Raw genomic sequence first — 19,955 nt, 5'->3', positions numbered from 1 at the left:
TTCTGCAACCGACTTTATGGTTCAGCCAATCAGGACGCAGGGCGGGAGTTTCATAGATGTGACGTAGTGGAGAAGTGACCGTGAGACTGTTATCAGCGTCACGGGTTGGCTTCGATGTGAGTGGTTGAAGTAGCACGTCAATAGATGACGGACAAGTGGCTTATTCAATCATATGCAAGCATTTTTTGATTAGGCCCAGCCTTCTGAAACACCATTCCAATGGATCGGTTCCAGATGGATGAGTGGAGCTAGGCGGAGCGAAATTCATCTGGCGAGGGTCAGGTTATTACACCACCACGAACAAGCTGTCATTACGTTTTTGCGTTATAGGCCTACAACTTTTATGACGTGACATTTCTTGGGCATTTAGCTTCACCATCACGTCAAGTTATAATGCATGCGCAATGCTCATCTAGGCTATGGATTTAAGTGGCTTAAAGGCAGCAAAAGTGGGATATAGTGCAACTGCTTCCCCAAAACAATTCCTCCATAACTGTGTATTTAATCGTTTGATATGTGGATAACTTTCAGTGGACTAAACAAAAGGTAAAGATTGTGTTATCACAAGGCTAGCTGGTTCGTGAAGCATATAGAGTGTCCCAGTGACTTCCGTTTTACTCCCGCTACAAGGGACCTATCTTTCAAAAAAATATGAACGGGAGTTAATGGAGAGATAACAATTATTTTTTGGTCCAGTTTGAATTGTGCCACAAATTTCACATATGATGTGTGTGAATTTAAAAGATAATTTTTCACGTCAAGAAAGTACTGTTGTTCGATAGACTTCAAAAGTTATGTTGGTTTTGTGCGAATTCGCTGAGTGGACTACATCTCTTGTCTCGAACGATGTACAGTACGTCACCAATGTAATTAACGATAAGATTAGCTGTTATGCTAGTTAACGGTTGCATCTTGCTGCCTGCTATGTCACTTAACAGTATCTAATGTACAGTCTATGGACGAATACAACTTACCTGATGTGTTTAATCCTCTGACTCATGGTATTTTCATCGGCAAGGAAAGCCCAATTAAGACCTGTTGCTGATACTTGTACAATCTAGTGTGGCTGTGAATGAGCTAACGTCACTAGCACGACTGATGGGTTTGTAGTCGTTGGAATTACGATCTTTCACAATGTTCTAATTCAATAGTCACGAAACAAACTGCAAATGTCTTTACATGAAAAATTGTCTTTAAAATTGACAAACATCATATGGGTAATTCAAGGCACAAGTCAAACGGGACCAGAAAATAACTTATTTTTCGCCATAGACTGGCGTTCAAATTTTTTTGAAAGATAGGTCCCATGGAGGCAAATGAAGTGGCATCACTGGGACACTCTGTAGACCTCTCCAGAATAAGTCCCGCCTCCGTAACTTCCGTATCCATCCAACTTCCGGGCTTCGATTGTCTATGGGAAATAACATGGCGTTTCGAAATATCATACCGGTAAAACATCTGTAGGTAGCAAAGTAGAAAAAAATGGTGGGCCGATTGGCCGACACATTTCTGCCATCTAGTTTCCACTGGGTTTTTTGATTGTCGGTGCCGTTAAAGTAGAAATATATCAGTAAGAAGCAGACATGTGGACTCGAGTCACATGACTTGGACTCGAGTCATGATTTTAATGACTTCAGACTTGACTTGATAAAATTCGGCATGACTTGCGACTCGACTTGGACTTGAATACTATTCACTCGAGACTTGACTCGGACTTTGCCTCTTTGACTTGTGACGACTTGACATGTCTCGAGTCAAAAACTAAATTTCCTGATCGTGGACCAGTCACCCCAGAGATGCTTTCCCTCCGCGACTAAAAAAATAAAAAATAGCGGAGACAAGCGGCCAGTCCAGAGCACAGTTCAGTGCTGCCGCTACCCCCACATGCGTTACGCACTGTGTGTAGGGCACCAAGAGACAGAGAAACGACCAACATTTAGCTAATAACTAGTAGCTTTACTGCAAACTGATTTGCACTCTTGTTAGAGAACGTTTACAATGTCAAAATGCACCAACAGCATGTTACATAAAGATGATACTTTTCGAGTCCTCTCCATTAAGATCCAACTTGAACTTATGCTAGCCTACTCCATTTAATTGAGAACCCCATCTAAGCACGCACGAGAGGGAGAGAAAACGAGTGGCAGGTTCCAGCTGGCTTGTCATTGTTGATGATGATTGATATTTTCTTTTAAATATAAGAAACGTATAAAAGGAAATCATGAAGGCAACAAATACGAGATTAGGGAAATTGCGGATTTATCCGGTTCTCACTACTGTTATAAACTATGAGATCCAGGTCACTATGACATAGGCTGCACTCACTGTGATTTGGAAAGTGGACAAGAATATGAAGAGTTGTCTTTGCCTTTGTTTAATGGAAATGATGAGTCTTGAAGTAGGCCTATTCAATAATTTGTTTACATGAAGCACATTGATATGCCGATTGAAACGCATTCCACTCAGCTAGCTAGGTGGCTACTGGCTACCAGGCTCATAATTCACATTTAATTGCAAACAGAAAATGTCAAGCAAGCATCATGTCATACATGCATCTATTTCCAAAGGAATGAAAGCTGTTTGTGCCAACTTAATATAATGCTTATCATTGTTAATATTGTGCTATTCATGTGGCACAAACAATGTTTGAGTTTGTGGACTAGCCATAGGAATGGAGCTGGTAAAAAAGATCATTATGAGAATGTGTGGACAGTGGCACACAATGGGCTTAAAGTGACAGTGCACCATTTACAAATGAGATAAACAGCATCACATGTGTAGTATTTCTTAAGAAATGAATACTTTAAAACAAAATTACTGTGTCATTATTATCTTTTAAATAATATAAAAGTGTTGACCTTGGCTTTCCTTATGAGTCGCCACTGGCAGACAGCCTAATAAATTGTTTGCAGGCAAATCTGTGGCCTAGCGCAGTGAAATGCCATCAGTCAAATTATTACTCATCCTTACAGTGGGCTCCGAAATTTGGAAAAACAATATTTTTATTTGTCATGTAGCTATCCGTTTTGTACAGATTACTCAGGTATGCACATGTGTATATTGTATGCGCATGCATATATCGTAAAAGATTTCAAGACAGAAACATTGAACATATTTTAATCTGTATTTATAAAAAAAAATTCTGTGGATTAGATGGAAGTGTTAAAATTATGATCGATAGTCTAATAATGCCATTATTAAGTGAAGAGTACCTGATGACTTGTTCAGGACTTGAAAAAGATTGGGACTTGGACTTGGACTCGACTTGGCTTTGATGAGACTTGGACTTGGACTCGACTTGCCCTTCTCTGTATTTACTTGGGACTTGACTTGGACTTGAGTGCTAAGACTTGGGACTTACTTGTGACTTGCCAAACAGTGACTTGGTCCCACCTCTGGTAAGAAGCACTAAGCTAACGCACGCTTCAGACGCCGCGACTCCCCCAGTCAAGGTTGCATAGCAACGGCAATGTTTCATAGTTTGTCTTCACCAAAATAGAGTTCGTGACACCAGAGCCTGTCTACGGAGGTGGCACTAACCCTGCGTGAAATCATCATGTTTGATAGGTTGTTAATACATTCTGAAAACGTTACTGTTCTGATCAAGGTCATGCAAAATAAAGCTATCGACTCAATACGATTCAGCCTCTGATTCCTAGTCTGCTTATCATTATCTGTTATTTGTGGAAAAAAAATCTCATCTCGTCATGTCTTTAGTGTCTTCGTCGGCAATTTCTTTCTTTTTCAAATATCTCAATAACAAGCCAACAAACTCGCACAGTCAAACCAAAGTTAAGTCATGTTGAAAAGAGGCTGAACCTTGCAAACGATTTACATGTATAGACCACTGAAACCACGCATGAATCACACGTGAAAATGACCATCACGTTAGGTTGTGACTGGTTGGTTGCGAGCAAGATCTAACACCCTCCTCCGCCCGCGTACATCGGAACTAGCTCCCGGTTAGCATTAATAATCGTTTACTACTTAAACGGCACCGACAATCAAAAAATCCAGTGGAAAGTAGATGGCAGAAGTGTGTAGGCCAATTGGCCCACCAGCTTTTTCAGAGTTTGACAGGTACGATCTTTCAAAACGCCATGTTATTTCTCATAGACATTTGACGACCGGAAGTTGGATGGATACGGAAGTTACGGAGGCGGGACTTATTCTGGAGAGGTCTATAGCCAACTTTGTTTGCAGCAGTGAAGCTGAGTTTGTTGTTAACATTGTTGGTAACTGTCAGGGAATTTAACCCAACATATAGATACAAGAACCACAACACGTAGTATGTCTTTGCCCACAAACTCTGGTACTAAGAGGAGAGCCTGCTAATGTAAGGAAGAATTCCTCACACCATCAGTCTCTGACTGCAGCCCAAAAGCTGTGTCATTTATTGTACAGATGCACACAGAAAATAGGAAGCAAGACATAGCGACTTCATTGTGACATACTCTTATCTCACCCACACAGGGTGCAGTTCCTGTCTGTCTGGGTGCACACTTAACTTGTACTCTCTGTTCTTAGAACTCAGCACAACAACATTTAACTTGAACTCTCTGTTCTTAGAACTCAGCACAACAATATTTCTGCTTACACAAATGGTTACAATGATAATAATAATTTCCTTACAGTAACGTACATTTTTCTTCAGTTAGGAGCAGTAGCCTACTGTTATGCATTCATTTTCATTGGCAAAGGCTAGCCTTATATGCATGAGAACCTATATAGATTTGTGGGAGCTGCAGCTGTTAGCATTAGCACGGTCATATTAACACAGCAGGCACTAGCCCAGTGAAGGATCGTGTAAACCCCATCCCCAGAAACCAGTTTCAAACCAAGCTTGCGCTGATGCATGATCACTGATCAAATTGCTATTTTGTGACAGGATGAGCACAACCATGCAGGTTCTCTGAATCTCAAGCTGTTTAGCCTAGCATCTTAATGCTGTATTCACAGCACGGTGAATGACAAACGGTGACAAAATGCTGTTGTTTATGAGTTCATAGCCTGGTTATTTATCAAGGACTATCACGTTTTATATGTTATTATGATCACGCATCGCATTACCATGGGGTTACTGTGTAGGTAATGCTACGGTTAACACATGCCCACCATTACACTGGAGAGATGTTAAACTTTTTTTTTATTCTCCCGAGACGCTAGCTACTTAAGGTAGTTCGCTCATTATCGCAGACCAGTGAAGAACTACCAGAGAAAACGTTGGGGAGAAAACTCAACAAGTTAATGTTAGACTTAGACTAGCTGTGTTACAGTTTCTCGTTGCAAAATTAAAATCTCCATGCGCTTTTGTAGGCTACACGCAGTCTCAAAAACACTGTTTACAGCTCGAGTCACGTACTAGGTCATTTTTTTATAACGATAATTTAGATAGGACTAGGCTACACTTATGGGGTGGGTGCTATTGCGTTTTCTAAAGAATCTCCCGTCTTGGTTTTGTACAGAAACTAATATTAAGTGACACATACATAAAAGGGAGAAGAAAAGGTCACCTTCCGATATTTAGCAGGCTACGGTCTGAATTTAATTTAATATTGTTGTAATGGTAGGATAACTACACAGTTTACACAATAATTATACTGTGTTATACATATTGTATATCAATGCATTTATTGTCTGTCAATTGCCCAAAATTGTGGCTCTGTCTCTCATTGAACAGTAGCTTATTTAATGCATTCTAATCCATTGTCAATCACTCCCGGGAACTTTTTGAAGTTTACATGAACCACGTGACCTTAACGAATTTTGAACACCCATTGTCGCAACTCCACCTTGTAAGTCCCGCCCTTTCCGCTATCCCCGCTGGACCTCTAGATTGAAAAATCGTTAATGCAAGTGAATGTGAGAAAATAATTATTTTCTGGTCCCGTTTGAATTTTGCCATGAATGTGAACATGTTGTCTGTGAATTTTTAATATAAATTTTTGTGTAAAGAATGCTACAATTGAGCGGGTAGAAGTTTGATGCGGTTAAACTTTGTGTGAGAGCACTTTGTGGACTACAACTTTACGCTAGACGACAGCTAACTAGTTTCCCATAACAACCATCAGTTGGTCGAGATGTAGAGGGTTATTAAGAACGACTTTGAACACAGTGAACCATACAACTTTACAATCACACTGTATCATAGTGTAGCGTCGGCGCAAAAAGACAGTGGTAGCGTTCTCCCGCGAAAGGCATGCTGGGATACGAGAGCGAACATTTGGGGGGTTTATGTCGTTATTCTCTTAAGTTATAAGTGTAAAGTTAGTGTCTTTAGTGTAACATGTTTCCCTTTTAGTTTTCCCTCATGTGTGATCCTTCTTGTGGGGGGGGGGGGGGGGGCTGCGACCTCCCCTGTGTGTGTGTGTCTTCTTGACCTGCCCTGTGTGCATTGTGTTCTGTGTGTGTGTCCCTGCCCTCGTTCTCAGCAAATAAAGCAAGGGGGGAAAACAAACAACCCCTCTCATTAACTCCAACGCAAATTAGGGTCAATAAACGTAATTCGTACAGAAATCGCAGGAGTAAATAATAACAAAAAATACCACAAATCAATATGACCACTCCATACATAACCACTTTGCCGGTCGTTGACCGTGAAAGATACCTACAAAAGCTTAATTCAATCAATATAAAAACATGTCCCTTCAGTCTCCCGAGTAGGCTACGAAGTGGTGCAACAACCCCACTCAGTGACCAGAAGTGTCATACGGTCTTCTCTTCTTATGGCTTGTAGCCATAATTTTCTTCTGTCAGGATGTTTTTTGAGGACATGGTAGGCAAAAGAAACTCAGGGAGGGGTTCTTAGCTGTGTGGTTGGTACATGTCTACCGGTTCACTCTGGCTTGTTCTGAGGGAATGTTTTCCCCTCAAAAGGGGCATGGCGCAAACAACCTGCTCTGTGTGACGCGGGTCCGGTTGTAAGTATAGAGCATCACAGTTCCGCCCACAGGAGTTTCCGGAAGTAAGAATTCAATGCAATTTCTCCATTGACAATTCGGGTATAAGATACAAAACTTAACTGCACATGGTAGACTCAAAACCAGCTACGGCTGTACTAAGCGATTGTGTATGCTCATATAGACGCCAAAAGTTCATGGGGCACTAACCTCGTTTTGAGATAAATGTATTTTATTCGCGATGTCTTGGATAAGTACTTCATTACCCACAATCCTGAACAATCCCACAGTGATGCCTCTGATTGGTGGAAAGGCTGTTAAAGGAGAATTCCGGTGTGATATTGACCTAAAGTGTATTGAAACATGATACCGAGTGTGAACGTATGTCTCATAGCCCATCTCGACTTGTCCCCTGCACTCCAAAATCTGGCGCTAGTTAGCCGATGCTACCAACAACTTTTTCAGTAGTGGTGCTTCGGCATCGGGCTAGCCATGCAAATAAATCACTGTTTTACACCCATTTACGAGGCTCAATGTATCTCCACACTTCATTGGTAGACTTCCTAGGGCCCTGACATTTAAAACGAGACATTGAGAACTTTGAAAAAGCACTGGTAGTTTACTTACAAGACGATTTATACAGACAGTATCTTCACGAAGTTTAACGTTTGCAGCCATCTTGAATTTAGTCACGATAAGTCGAGCAATGAGTAAGAATGAACAGGTATGATAAGGGATCAGATTCCAAAAATAATTCAGTGGAAATGCATGGATTCCAGTTTCTTCCAGTAGCAGCAACTGGAATCCATGCATTTCCACTGAATTATTTTTGGAATCTGATCCCTTATCATAGCTGTTCATTCTTACTCGTTGCTCGACTTATCGTGACTAAATTCAAGATGGCTGCAAACGCTAAACTTTGTGAAGATACTGTCTTTATAAATCGTCTTGTAAGTAAACTACCAGTGCTTTTTCAAAGTTCTCAATGTCTCGTTTTAAATGTCAGGGCCCTCGGAAGTCTACCAATGAAGTGTGGAGATACATTGAGCCTCGTAAATGGGTGTAAAACAGTGATTTATTTGCATGGCTAGCCCGATGCCGAAGCACCACTATTGAAAAAGATGTTGGTAGCATCGGCTAACTAGCGCCAGATTTTGGAGTGCAGGGGACAAGCCGAGATGGGCTATGAGACATACGTTCACACTCGGTATCATGTTTCGATACACTTTAGGTCAATATCACACCGGAATTCTCCTTTAAGATCATAGTTTGAAACTTTATCAGCGAAAATTATTGACAAAGATGGCGGAGTCTTTTACTGCCTAGGGCGAAAATCTTAATGTGAATAAAAACTTTCTAGACCAACATTGGTACTTGTTTTAACAAGGATTGTGGTTTATATATCTCACGAACTTAGTCAGGGCCAATACACCATCAAATAGAACACTGTAAATGCTAGTTTGAACACTTAACTTTTCAGGTAGCCGATAGGCTAATTATTAGCCTTTCAGACATTAGAATGTCATTATAATGCTGCTAACATTAGCCTAGCTATATGCTGCAACACAGCCACAGGTATGAAATATATTATGTTTTAGTGACCTTGTTGTTTCTATGAACATGAATTGTTGTTTATAGGAAACATCAACTTAGACGAGGCATAAAAAGCCCTGTATATCCCAATTAAGTACAAACCTTTGAACTAGCTAGCTACAGGGTTCCCGCGGATCCTTAAAAAGTCTTAAATACAACTTTCGGTTTGTAAGGCCTAAAAAATTCTTAAATTGTCTGCATGGGATGTCTTGAATTTTCAAAAGGGAGGTGTTAAATTTGCGTATGGGACCGCCAGCGAGTGAGCGAGTGCAAGAGAGCGAGTAAAATGTTTCCATCAGTTTCGTGTATTTAAAACGCAATTGTATAAGTGACTATAAGGCTACGGGAGGAAGTGTAGTGGCTGCAGAGTGAAGATGTTTTTCACGGGTGTGGTTAAAGGTGTGAAAACGGTAATAATACAGTACGTACAAATACTGTATGCCTGATGTTTTCGTGGTGTAGCCGAGGTCTGAGACATACGCAGGTAGCCTACGTGAGCGGTAGATTGAGCAGGAGAAAGAGTTGGTAAGTCCATAGACTGTATATATAGAACTGGACAGTGTGGCTGCATTCTACAGTGTTCTATGGAATTGAAGCCGCCGAGGCGACGCCATCTTGGAAAATTTGGAGCCAATTTGAAGTGCGGCTGCGCAGCAAAAGTTGAAGCATGCGCAGTGAAGAGGAGTCGCGGTCAGGCACGCCCACTCAGTTGCCACTCAGCGAGTTAAACACGCCCCTTGTCAAGTGAAACCTGCCCCCTTCTCCTTTCCACAACGCAGGTCGACTCGGCGCAGAAGGCTAGCTGGCTGGATGAATTTTGCGGCTGTGAGTTAGCTAAACAGTACAAACAACAATCGGTTTGTTCTTGTCTGGTAAGTGTTGCTTATCAATTGAAAAGTTTTTTTTTGTCTATTGGTGTTCTTAAATACGTCTAAGAGAGCTTATTATGTTGATTATAGACTGTGACAATTTAGTATGGTGAATACTAATGAGCTAACAACAGAAATACGGACAGCGAATTAGATGCTAACGTTAGCAGCTACATTAACGTTACCGTTAACGGGAGGCTAAGTTAGTCGTTGAAGTGAAGATTAGCACACAGCTCCCGTAACAGTCGATGCATGATATACTTGGTTTTATTAGTTGTTGCTGTTTTAATATCTCAATCTTAATGTATGCCATCTCAACATGGAGTAACCATTGACTGTACATGGGGATTAATAACACTAGACAGTCAGTACAGTATATGATGTGATAAAGCAACGGTATGATGTGATAAAGCAACGCAAGTTAACGTAATGTGAAGCATGGACCTCATCAACCCGTCATGTTAATGTAACTACTAGCCAGTTTGCCAGCGTTGCATTTTTTCTAACGTTAACGACAGACACCTGTTAGAGCTACTTCTGTGATGGTAGGTCGGTAGCATAGACTGTAAAAAAAATAGATCGGTAGGTCGGTAGTTGTAGACCGCATAAGTGAATGATCGATAAATGAAACGCCTGCATTAAACACTACGCCAAGAACCAGTCACTTCCCAGGGATATCGGTGAACATTTGAGAAAGACCTTAGTTTGTCATCTAACGTCCATGATCAGTCATACTGATAACGTTATTTTTCAAGCTGACGCAAGTTAATAACATTCACACCGCATATTTAAATGTGTAGTTAACATTAGGTAGGCTGTAAAGTTTATTGCACACACATATTTAATTAATTGGTATTACTAGTGGTGTTGAGTGCCTGATTAGATGCTTTGTAATGTTGTAAAATTGTCTGACTAACTTTATTGTAACTTTCCTTTTTGCAGGTAAGATATGGGTGATGGCTGAATGTACTGGAGGTGGCGGCAAGGTGGTCTCCATGATCTACATTAGTCTGCAAGCAAGGGAATGCCTACGTGAAGTGGTTTGGCTGGAGTGGTCTGAGGTGGCATGTCCTCCCCCTTTCTCCAAGTCCCCTGACATCCATCTCACTGACATCATCACCCACCGTCACTGGATCAACATGAAGCCCCTTGTACATGGGACATGGCACAGCACCACCACGTTCTGAAAACACATGACTTTCAATAACTTGCGTGGCACCAAGAAAAGTCTGCCGCTGCTCTGAACCTTCTGTTAATGTGACATCATTCATACTTGAGTCTGTACACATCCCTTTGTTTCTATTTTCTTTATTCTTCTTCAACTTTCTGTATGCCCCTGAACTCACACAAATTGTAAATTGCAATGCGCCATTTAACCAGTGGTGTAGTCTAGTTAGTTAGTTGTAGTGGTGGGTATACTGTGAGCAACCCCAAATGTTATTAAATACGTATCCTTGCCTATTTTAAATGGGTATACTGAGATGATTATGCTTTTTAAATGGGTTTACTGTGTAGTCCTGTGTATCACATAGACTATACCATACCACGGTCATTTAACTGCCTTGGTATTTAAGTCAGAGGCCATTGCTTAGTATTTAACTGTAGCCTACACAAAGATGTAGACGTTACTAAAATAATAATTATTTGTTGATACTAAATCAATATTGAATGTTTTTTTTTAATTTCTTTTGTGTGATATATCATTCAGAATGCTGTAACATGACTGGTCTTCAATCAGCCAAAGAGGACACATCGTAACTCCTCTCCTAGTTACTCTCCATTGGCTCCCTACAGTAGCCAGAATTAAATTTAAATCTCTCACTTTGGCCTATAGGACACTGACTGGATCTGCTCCTTGTTATTTTAATTCAATGATCAAGATATACATCCCCAACCGCCCACTGCGGTCTTCTGATGAGCTTCAGTCTTAAACGCTAGGTCAAATTCAAGACTCTTTTCCTCAGTGGTTCCATGTTGGTGGAATGAGTTGCCCAGTGCTCTTCGTTCTTGTGATAGTTTTTGGTCTTTTAAGCACTTCTTATACATTATGGTTTGTATGCAGTAGTACTGTTTTATTTTCATTATAGGCTGTTGATTAATTTTACATTTTTTATTATTGATATTCTCAAAAGTGAAGAGGCTTCATGTTGATCCAGTATGAATGATGTCACATTAACAGAAGGTTCAGAGCAGCGGCAGACTTTTCTTGGTGCCACGCAAGTTATTGAAAGTCATGTGTTTTCAGAACGTGGTGGTGCTGTGCCATGTCCCATGTACAAGGGGCTTCATGTTGATCCAGTGACGGTGGGTGATGATGTCAGTGAGATGGATGTCAGGGGACTTGGAGAAAGGGGGAGGACATGCCACCTCAGACCACTCCAGCCAAACCACTTCACGTAGGCATTCCCTTGCTTGCAGACTAATGTAGATCATGGAGACCACCTTGCCGCCACCTCCAGTACATTCAGCCATCACCCATATCTTACCTGCAAAAAGGAAAGTTACAATAAAGTTAGTCAGACAATTTTACAACATTACAAAGCATCTAATCAGGCACTCAACACCACTAGTAATACCAATTAATTAAATATGTGTGTGCAATAAACTTTACAGCCTACCTAATGTTAACTACACATTTAAATATGCGGTGTGAATGTTATTAACTTGCGTCAGCTTGAAAAATAACGTTATCAGTATGACTGATCATGGACGTTAGATGACAAACTAAGGTCTTTCTCAAATGTTCACCGATATCCCTGGGAAGTGACTGGTTCTTGGCGTAGTGTTTAATGCAGGCGTTTCATTTATCGATCATTCACTTATGCGGTCTACAACTACCGACCTACCGATCTATTTTTTTTACAGTCTATGCTACCGACCTACCATCACAGAAGTAGCTCTAACAGGTGTCTGTCGTTAACGTTAGAAAAAATGCAACGCTGGCAAACTGGCTAGTAGTTACATTAACATGACGGGTTGATGAGGTCCATGCTTCACATTACGTTAACTTGCGTTGCTTTATCACATCATACCGTTGCTTTATCACATCATATACTGTACTGACTGTCTAGTGTTATTAATCCCCATGTACAGTCAATGGTTACTCCATGTTGAGATGGCATACATTAAGATTGAGATATTAAAACAGCAACAACTAATAAAACCAAGTATATCATGCATCGACTGTTACGGGAGCTGTGTGCTAATCTTCACTTCAACGACTAACTTAGCCTCCCGTTAACGGTAACGTTAATGTAGCTGCTAACGTTAGCATCTAATTCGCTGTCCGTATTTCTGTTGTTAGCTCATTAGTATTCACCATACTAAATTGTCACAGTCTATAATCAACATAATAAGCTCTCTTAGACGTATTTAAGAACACCAATAGACAAAAAAAAACTTTTCAATTGATAAGCAACACTTACCAGACAAGAACAAACCGATTGTTGTTTGTACTGTTTAGCTAACTCACAGCCGCAAAATTCATCCAGCCAGCTAGCCTTCTCCGCATTAAAGAGAATATCCATGTTTTTGATATTATTGATTGAATGGGCATTATTATTTATTATTGCTTTCCCCCCTCATTGTTTATTTCATTAGGCTATTGATTGATCCCTGTTTTAAGTATTATATTGTTTTGTATTTGTTAAGGGTAACCATAACCATCATCATCATAATGTGGTATTTTCTTATGCACTTGAAACAAAGAATAAAAATGTTTCTTTAAACGTAGTACCACTTTAAACACATCACACACTGAACAGCAAAGTAGCTTCCTGATTATGTGTAAAATGTTTACAGAGTATCCTGATGTAGTAGGTCCATGTTCTCATATTTTTACAGCTGACATGAAGGCTGCAGCATTACATTTTTTATTTATAATGGAGCACCCTCTCTGGTGAAAGACTAGCAAGCCTGTGGTAGAGGCATACGATTACAGACATATTGAGAGAGCCTATCAATGAGTTGTCACAGTTTTCAATTTAGACGTATTATTTTGAAATGGGATACGTCTATGGGAGGATTTACACATCACTGGGAATACCTGATCAAATCATACCAATGCAAAATGCTTCTCCAGCAGTGCAATCGCAGGTAACAACGATACCTTAACTCAGCATTTTCAGATACCGCTGTTATGAGCATTCTAAGCAAATTGTCCATTTGTAACTTTGAATCCTACCTCACGTTAAGCTATGGTCCAATAATGTGTTCACTAAAACACAAGTAAAGTTATTTGTCGGGCTGATTCATAAATGGGCATACCGAGGTTGTCGACCTAGCAGGCTAGGTGGCGTTTATTGCCATTCGCAAAACTAAGCAAGAGTTAACGTTAATGAAACTTAACATCGCCTTCTCCAGTGACAAAGTGTATTCAAATGAAGTTGCAACGATGATGGCGGCAATCACTGGTTACGTTAAACCATTTGAAACAAGTAGGACTGTAAATTATGGGGACTATGGCTAACGTCACTTCGGATCAATATAGCAGAGCCCTTTTACTTTACCTATCAACTGGCTAATGCTAGCATGATGTAGCATGCTATGAGCTAATATACTTAGCATCTACGAAAGAACAGCACATATCTTTTTTCACAAAGAATCTGTAACAACTAACAACGATGTCTCTTACAAACAACTACACAATGTATGACTATCAATATGTATTTAGTCAGACTGTGATAAGATATAGCCTAATGATAATGACAGCAACACTTATTTAGGTTAGATTATGTGTCGAAATCAGGTGTCGTTAAAATAAGTGAGCGATGGCGTGGTAGTGTCTGCAGCCTAGACGGTAAAACATAATGGACAAAGCGTCGTGTCTGCAGCCAGCCAGGTGTCAATCATAGGTGTAAACACGCCCTTTTTAGATTTGTTAATATAACATTAAAAAAAATAATTTCAGCGAGAAAAGAAAAATTGTGTGTATTGAAGCATCTTCAAAACTATTTTTTCGAATAAAAAGTTGTTGATACAAAAATAGTTTTAGGTGAGAAAAGTGACACGGAAAGTTGGCTACTTGGCCATTGAAATACAGGGGGATGGGCGGAGTTACACATTGTACTGCAGCCAGCCACCAGGGGGCTCTGGACTAACGCTCGCATCACTCTTAACAGACGGCACACTGTCCAGTTCTATATATACAGTCTATGGGTAAGTCAGTTAGCAATAGAGTGGCCCAACGTTCGAATTTAGGCCGGACATTTGGATTTTAAAAGTCACGTCCGGCGCAGCTCATTTGTCCTCCTTTTTGGAGTTGCGCTGGCCATCTAGAATCTTTGCTTGGACGCAGCATCGTTGGACGCGAAGACTGCTGGTCAAATTATGCGCAGTGCTTCTGTCACTTGTCTGATAATTTGCTGCGCAATTTATGAAGGAACCACGGACTGACAGAAAAAGAAAACGTTTTCGCAATCAGGAGGAAATACTGTCCATGTTAAGTTGATCTGTTTGCATCTTTCCAGTGTGTGTTGCTGGCCTAGCCTAGGGAAGAAAATATCTGTCTAAGTTATAATACCTGTAATATCTGTCAGCAGCTTGATGGCAGCGTTTCCCAGTAGGCATACTTCGCTAAAGTTGTGAAATATAACCGCATATTTTTTTAATTTTGGCGACTGGCTACATAAAAAAAAAAAACGTGCGTTCATAATATGTGCGTGCTTGAGATGAGCTTTCTGCAGGATCATGCGAGGAGGATCTGTCTCTTAATTAATTTAAAACAAGTCAATGGTTTTACAATGTTTCAGTCAAGCTTTGGTTGGTTTAGATACAACTGCTATGCAAAATGTAAAGCAGTGGATTAACTTTAATTTGCTGTGCTGCATATGGGACAATATATGATCGTAAATTATATAAAGTAGGCCTATTGAAATATTTAAATAGCTTAGTCTAACTTTGAAAAAAATATTGAAGGGAATCCAGTCCAATGCACATGTCTTTGGCAAGTAGCCTAGGCTACTACAGACACAGGTGAAGAACAGTCAGCCTCAGCCAGTAAGCACAACCAAATATGTACAGCCAGCTTCAAAAGCAAGCAGCTCAGACCCTAAAATTGGGCATTCATATTCACACACAATTATTTTTCTTTCGCCAAAATATATTTGGTAACTTCTGTAGACATCTAACATGGGGTGGGGGTTAAAATTAGTAGGAAAAAAAACTATTGCATGAAACAGTTTTAAGGTGTCGCATGTATCTTTTTGCCGTGGTATAGTCTTAATTTTTCCATTTAGATGTCATGAAAAGGTCTTAAAAGTCTTTAAATTTGCACTTGGAAAATGTGCAGATACCCTGTAGCTAGCTGATAGCACCGGCTAGACACTGCAGTAAAATGGTTAGCAAACCGTCCATGCCCCTGTGAACATTTCACTGTTTCAAGGACGAAATCAAGAGTGTCCAAAGGGGTGAAAACTACTTTAAATCGGGTCACATTATTGACTGTTGTGTGTCGAGGGTCAGCTTGTGGGTTTTGTAAGGGCCAGCATGAGGGACAAGACCTATCAAACCTAAGAAGTTGTGTGGTGAGTTTTGCAGGGAGGTTGGTAATGCTAGTTAACATTAGCTAGGCTACTGTAGCCTTAATACTATACGAGTCATATCATCAATCATTAACCTAGAAATACTTCTTCGTACATTTAATGAACATGTGTAATAATTCACAGCAAGTTAATAAACTGAATATGGTGGTCCAAGAGGGTCCATGCATCAGGATGGCAGTCAGATACGAAGCACTGCACAATGTTGCTAACGTTAACGTTAACCGCTTTCACACACACACACGATATAAAATACACGATGGTAAATATAACATTCAATACCAAAACACTATTATTTACACGATTACTCCTGAAATAACTGCTATTAACTATATAATAATCACTGTTTGGAGGAAAGGGTTCGCGTGCTGTTGCCAGTTGGAAATGATTTCGCGCTGGTTCGTGCTGCTTATATATTTTTCAGTGAGGCGTTGGTGGTTTATGGGATGAGTAGTTCCTTCGCTCGGAAATGAAAATATGTACAGTCTTGACTTTTTTTGGACTTTCTCTTCGTTTTTCACTCGAAATGATATGTTGTATGCTTATGAGTTACGCCGTAGCTGATTAGCCTAAGACATGCTCTAAAACTCTTTAGATACGGATTTTTCCAAAACGTCAATGGAAGAAATGAATGGGAAATTTACTTCCGGAAACTAAGCTCTCTTGGAGGAGGGGCGGGACTGTGATGCTCTATATGGCTCTGGTGCTGTCCCATTTCGTGGGCTCCTTCGAATTTGGCCAACAAACCCACCCTTCTTTTCCCCGAAACGAAGTGCGCATCGGGTGTATGCTTCGCGGCCTACCTGTCCCCAACATTCCGAAATACCATTGAACGCGCTTGTGACGTTTCATTCAAGAAGATAATGGCGGGACGCAAATTTTTTTTTGTAGGGTGGTAGCAGAAGACTGTCTGTGATTGGCCAATACCGCCCTACTCTGTCTGTGATTGGCTGGGATATGCATGAGACTACGCTCTACAATGGAGCGTGCCTTGGAATGATGCCTGTTGAAACGCTGAGCTCCCACACCTTGTACCGGCCTTTTGTAGGGAGTGATGAGGGGGAGTGGGTGTTGGAGGCACGGGTACCCACCAGGGATGGAAATTAAATATTTTTTCCACCTGCTACTGTGGCTGATGGATTCCAAAATCTACCAGCCACTTAACTTTTTTACCAGCCACTAGAGAAATGGCATTAAAATGTGATGATATGATTATAGTAGGCTACTTAAAATGATCACGGTTATCGGCATTATTGCGATACGACTAAAATGTGCTGAATTTTGCAACAAAACTAAAAGCCAACAGAACCACAATAATATGCCATAGTGTCATGTCATAAAAGTGGTGTAGCTCCTTTAAGACTCCATTTGTGTGAGTTCTGGAGCATCCTATAATCGACTCTCCAACTTGATCTAACTATACTGTACATCATCTGATTTACAGGCATCAAGGCTATATTTAACATTTAGTATTTATTTTCTGTTTGGCCTGTTATGAAATCATGCACTGAACAATAAATGCACAGCTCAGCTTTAGGAAACTTAATGCTTAGCATTTTGTGAAACTATATTGGAAAAACTCTGGTTTTAATATTTACAGTTATCTAGGCGATATTGTTAACATTTATTTTGTATTTGGCCGTATTGTGTATTACAACAGTCCAAAGTTAGACCTTGTAGACATTTGCTTCAATTTCAAAACCGGATTACTCTGGAACGGCTAATTGCATAACGGAATGTTTTACACCTTTGTGTTCGGTAAGTTCTGCTGTTTATTCTGATATGTTTGTAATTTCTTGAATGAAAAGTTTGTGTGATATTCCACCATGATGAATGGGTGTGGAGATGTCCGCCTGTTTGCCTCATAGGTCTAAATAGTAGCATGTCATCTTGTTTCCGTGAAGGTGTCGCGGGCCGGATTAAAATAGCTACGGGCCACTTCAAAAGACAAATTCGCGTGAGAATATTAGTCTGTTTAGATACAACGCAGATCCACAGATCTCACTAGATTTGTTTATGCAGTCATCCTGAAATAAGCTAGCAGTGGTACATGAAAGCATAGCGACAGTTTCTTAATAGTAATGGCAAAAAGTGAAGCACTGCACCAGTGACTATAGGCTATGCTGCAGGTGGCGGCTCACTGGTAGTTGTTGTAGAACTTCAAATCAGCGCGATTTACGGCTGGTAACGTTTCATGATCCCTACAGACACTTTCTTATTTTAAACCGTCAATAACTATGAAAATTAGATCGGATCTGACTATTTGTGGTAGCCTATGCTAGCTCTATTTATCAAATTCACCCGCCAGCGCACAAAACTACCCGCATTTGGGGGGGGGGGGGGGGTTTAATTTCCATCCCTGGTACCCACCGTCTGGTTTGGGGGGGGGGGGGGGGGTTAATTTCCATCCCTGGTACCCACCGTCAGCCAAAATGAAGTGCCCTGGAGGAGGATACACTGACTGCCTATACAGCGGGCTATACCGGAGCACTCGTGAGTCGTGGACCGACCCCGGCCAGCCCACATAGGTGTCAATGAAGCGGCCCTGATGGTCACACACGGCCTGCAGGATAATGGATGGGAACACTTTCCTGTTCCTGTAGCACTGACCATCACGGCCGCTTGGTGCCTTGATGTGTACATGGCAGCCGTCGATTTTCCAGCAAGCTGCTGGAGCAACTCTGTGTCGAGCCAGCCCTGCAAATCCCCGAGTCACTGCCTCCAGCTCCTCTGGGGTCTTCGGGAGGTGGATGACCTTGTGGCAAATGGCCACCATCTCCTCAGTGACTCGGTGGACGATGCGGTGGACAGTTGATCGTGGCATTGCAAATGCTCTGGCGACCACCCTGTACAATGTCCCACAGGCAATCCAAAACAAAAAAACAAGGGTCTCAATTGTGGCACCCCATCCGTGTCTTCGCTCTTGTTGAAGGAGGTCCAGCAGCACTGCCAGGGCCTCCCTGCTCAGCCGAATGTCTGGTTTGGTGTCTTCCCCATTGAAAAATTTCTGCAGGACAGGGACGCTTCGGTTTATCCTGCAGAACATGATTGGTCCGATCTGTTTTAGGGAACAGAGGGAAAAGTGTTAATCAAACAAGTTTATTAACAACTTGTCTTACACAGGCCTACATCAAACCATCCTGTTGATTACTTTTATTTTACCAGCAAGGTAAGAGTGTTACTGACAATAGGCCAACATTAAATTATGTTGCTTAAATATGTTTCATAGTAGCACTAGGCAGTGCCTGTAGTAGGCTAGGCCTAATGAAGGTGCAGTAAACCTACTTTTTTCCAATAGGCTACTGAATAAGGTTACAGTTTTTAAACATTTGACAGTAGGCCTAGGCAACAGTGGCGTCGTTAGACCTGGGCATTCGGGGCTATAGCCCCGGATCCTCTGGGGATAGCCCCGGATCTATGGGCCGTCAACAACAACAAAAACTCTAATCGTGAATGAAATAAATAGCCCCGTAGAAGAGACTTTTGTGTTTTGTGTCCATTGTGTGCATTAACAGCAGCGCAAGACAATCTGACGTGATCTGGGCAGGTTTAGAATCATTTGTTGCAAAATGTTGCAATTTCAATTCTCCTCTACGCTATTACGCATTGCTGTTTCGTGCTTCTACTAACTAGCCTTAGCGAAATAAGTGTATAAGGACAAATGGATATTAGAAGTTTATTTAGAGAAAAAAAAAGGGCAGAGCAGGGACAAGAAGTGGAAACTCTTCAGTGTGTCATCATCTCCCGCAACCCAGGAGGACATTTCGATCAGCTCAGTTTCAATATATCGTGATTTACTATTGTATCACATGCGCAGTAAATAAACCTGACCTCGTTTGAGGGGGCTTCCAAGCAATGCATGTTGGGCTTGATTTTGACAGAATGGAACTTTTTCTTTGGGCAAAAGTTTGTGATATACAACCCAAATGCATTGCTTTCAAGGCACCCATAGCCCATTAATTGAAGGGGATGACGTCCGAAATGTTTATCCCGAGACGAACGCTCACACCTGTCAAGTGCACGACAGAGGTGCATGACGATGTTTATTCTACAGG

General features: G+C 41.0%; 1 protein-coding gene across 1 annotated transcript; it reads right to left on the bottom strand.

The window, feature by feature from the left end:
- Positions 1–16,752: 16,752 nt before the first annotated feature.
- LOC121704929 (putative nuclease HARBI1) lies at positions 16,753–18,943 on the bottom strand. The gene is made up of 2 exons (XM_042085496.1): positions 18,322–18,943; positions 16,753–16,991 (listed from the first exon to the last, which is right to left on the bottom strand). Exons 1-2 carry the CDS (start codon positions 18,722–18,724, stop codon positions 16,753–16,755), a joined length of 642 nt encoding a protein of 213 aa, XP_041941430.1. The 5' UTR covers positions 18,725–18,943.
- Between the last annotated feature and the right edge of the window lie 1,012 nt (positions 18,944–19,955).

The sequence above is a fragment of the Alosa sapidissima genome, chromosome 3 (genome assembly GCF_018492685.1).
Source record: "Alosa sapidissima isolate fAloSap1 chromosome 3, fAloSap1.pri, whole genome shotgun sequence".
NCBI classification, from domain to species: domain Eukaryota; kingdom Metazoa; phylum Chordata; class Actinopteri; order Clupeiformes; family Clupeidae; genus Alosa; species Alosa sapidissima.
Note: the sequence above shows the minus strand (reverse complement) of the source record. Positions and strands in the feature narration are given on the sequence as shown.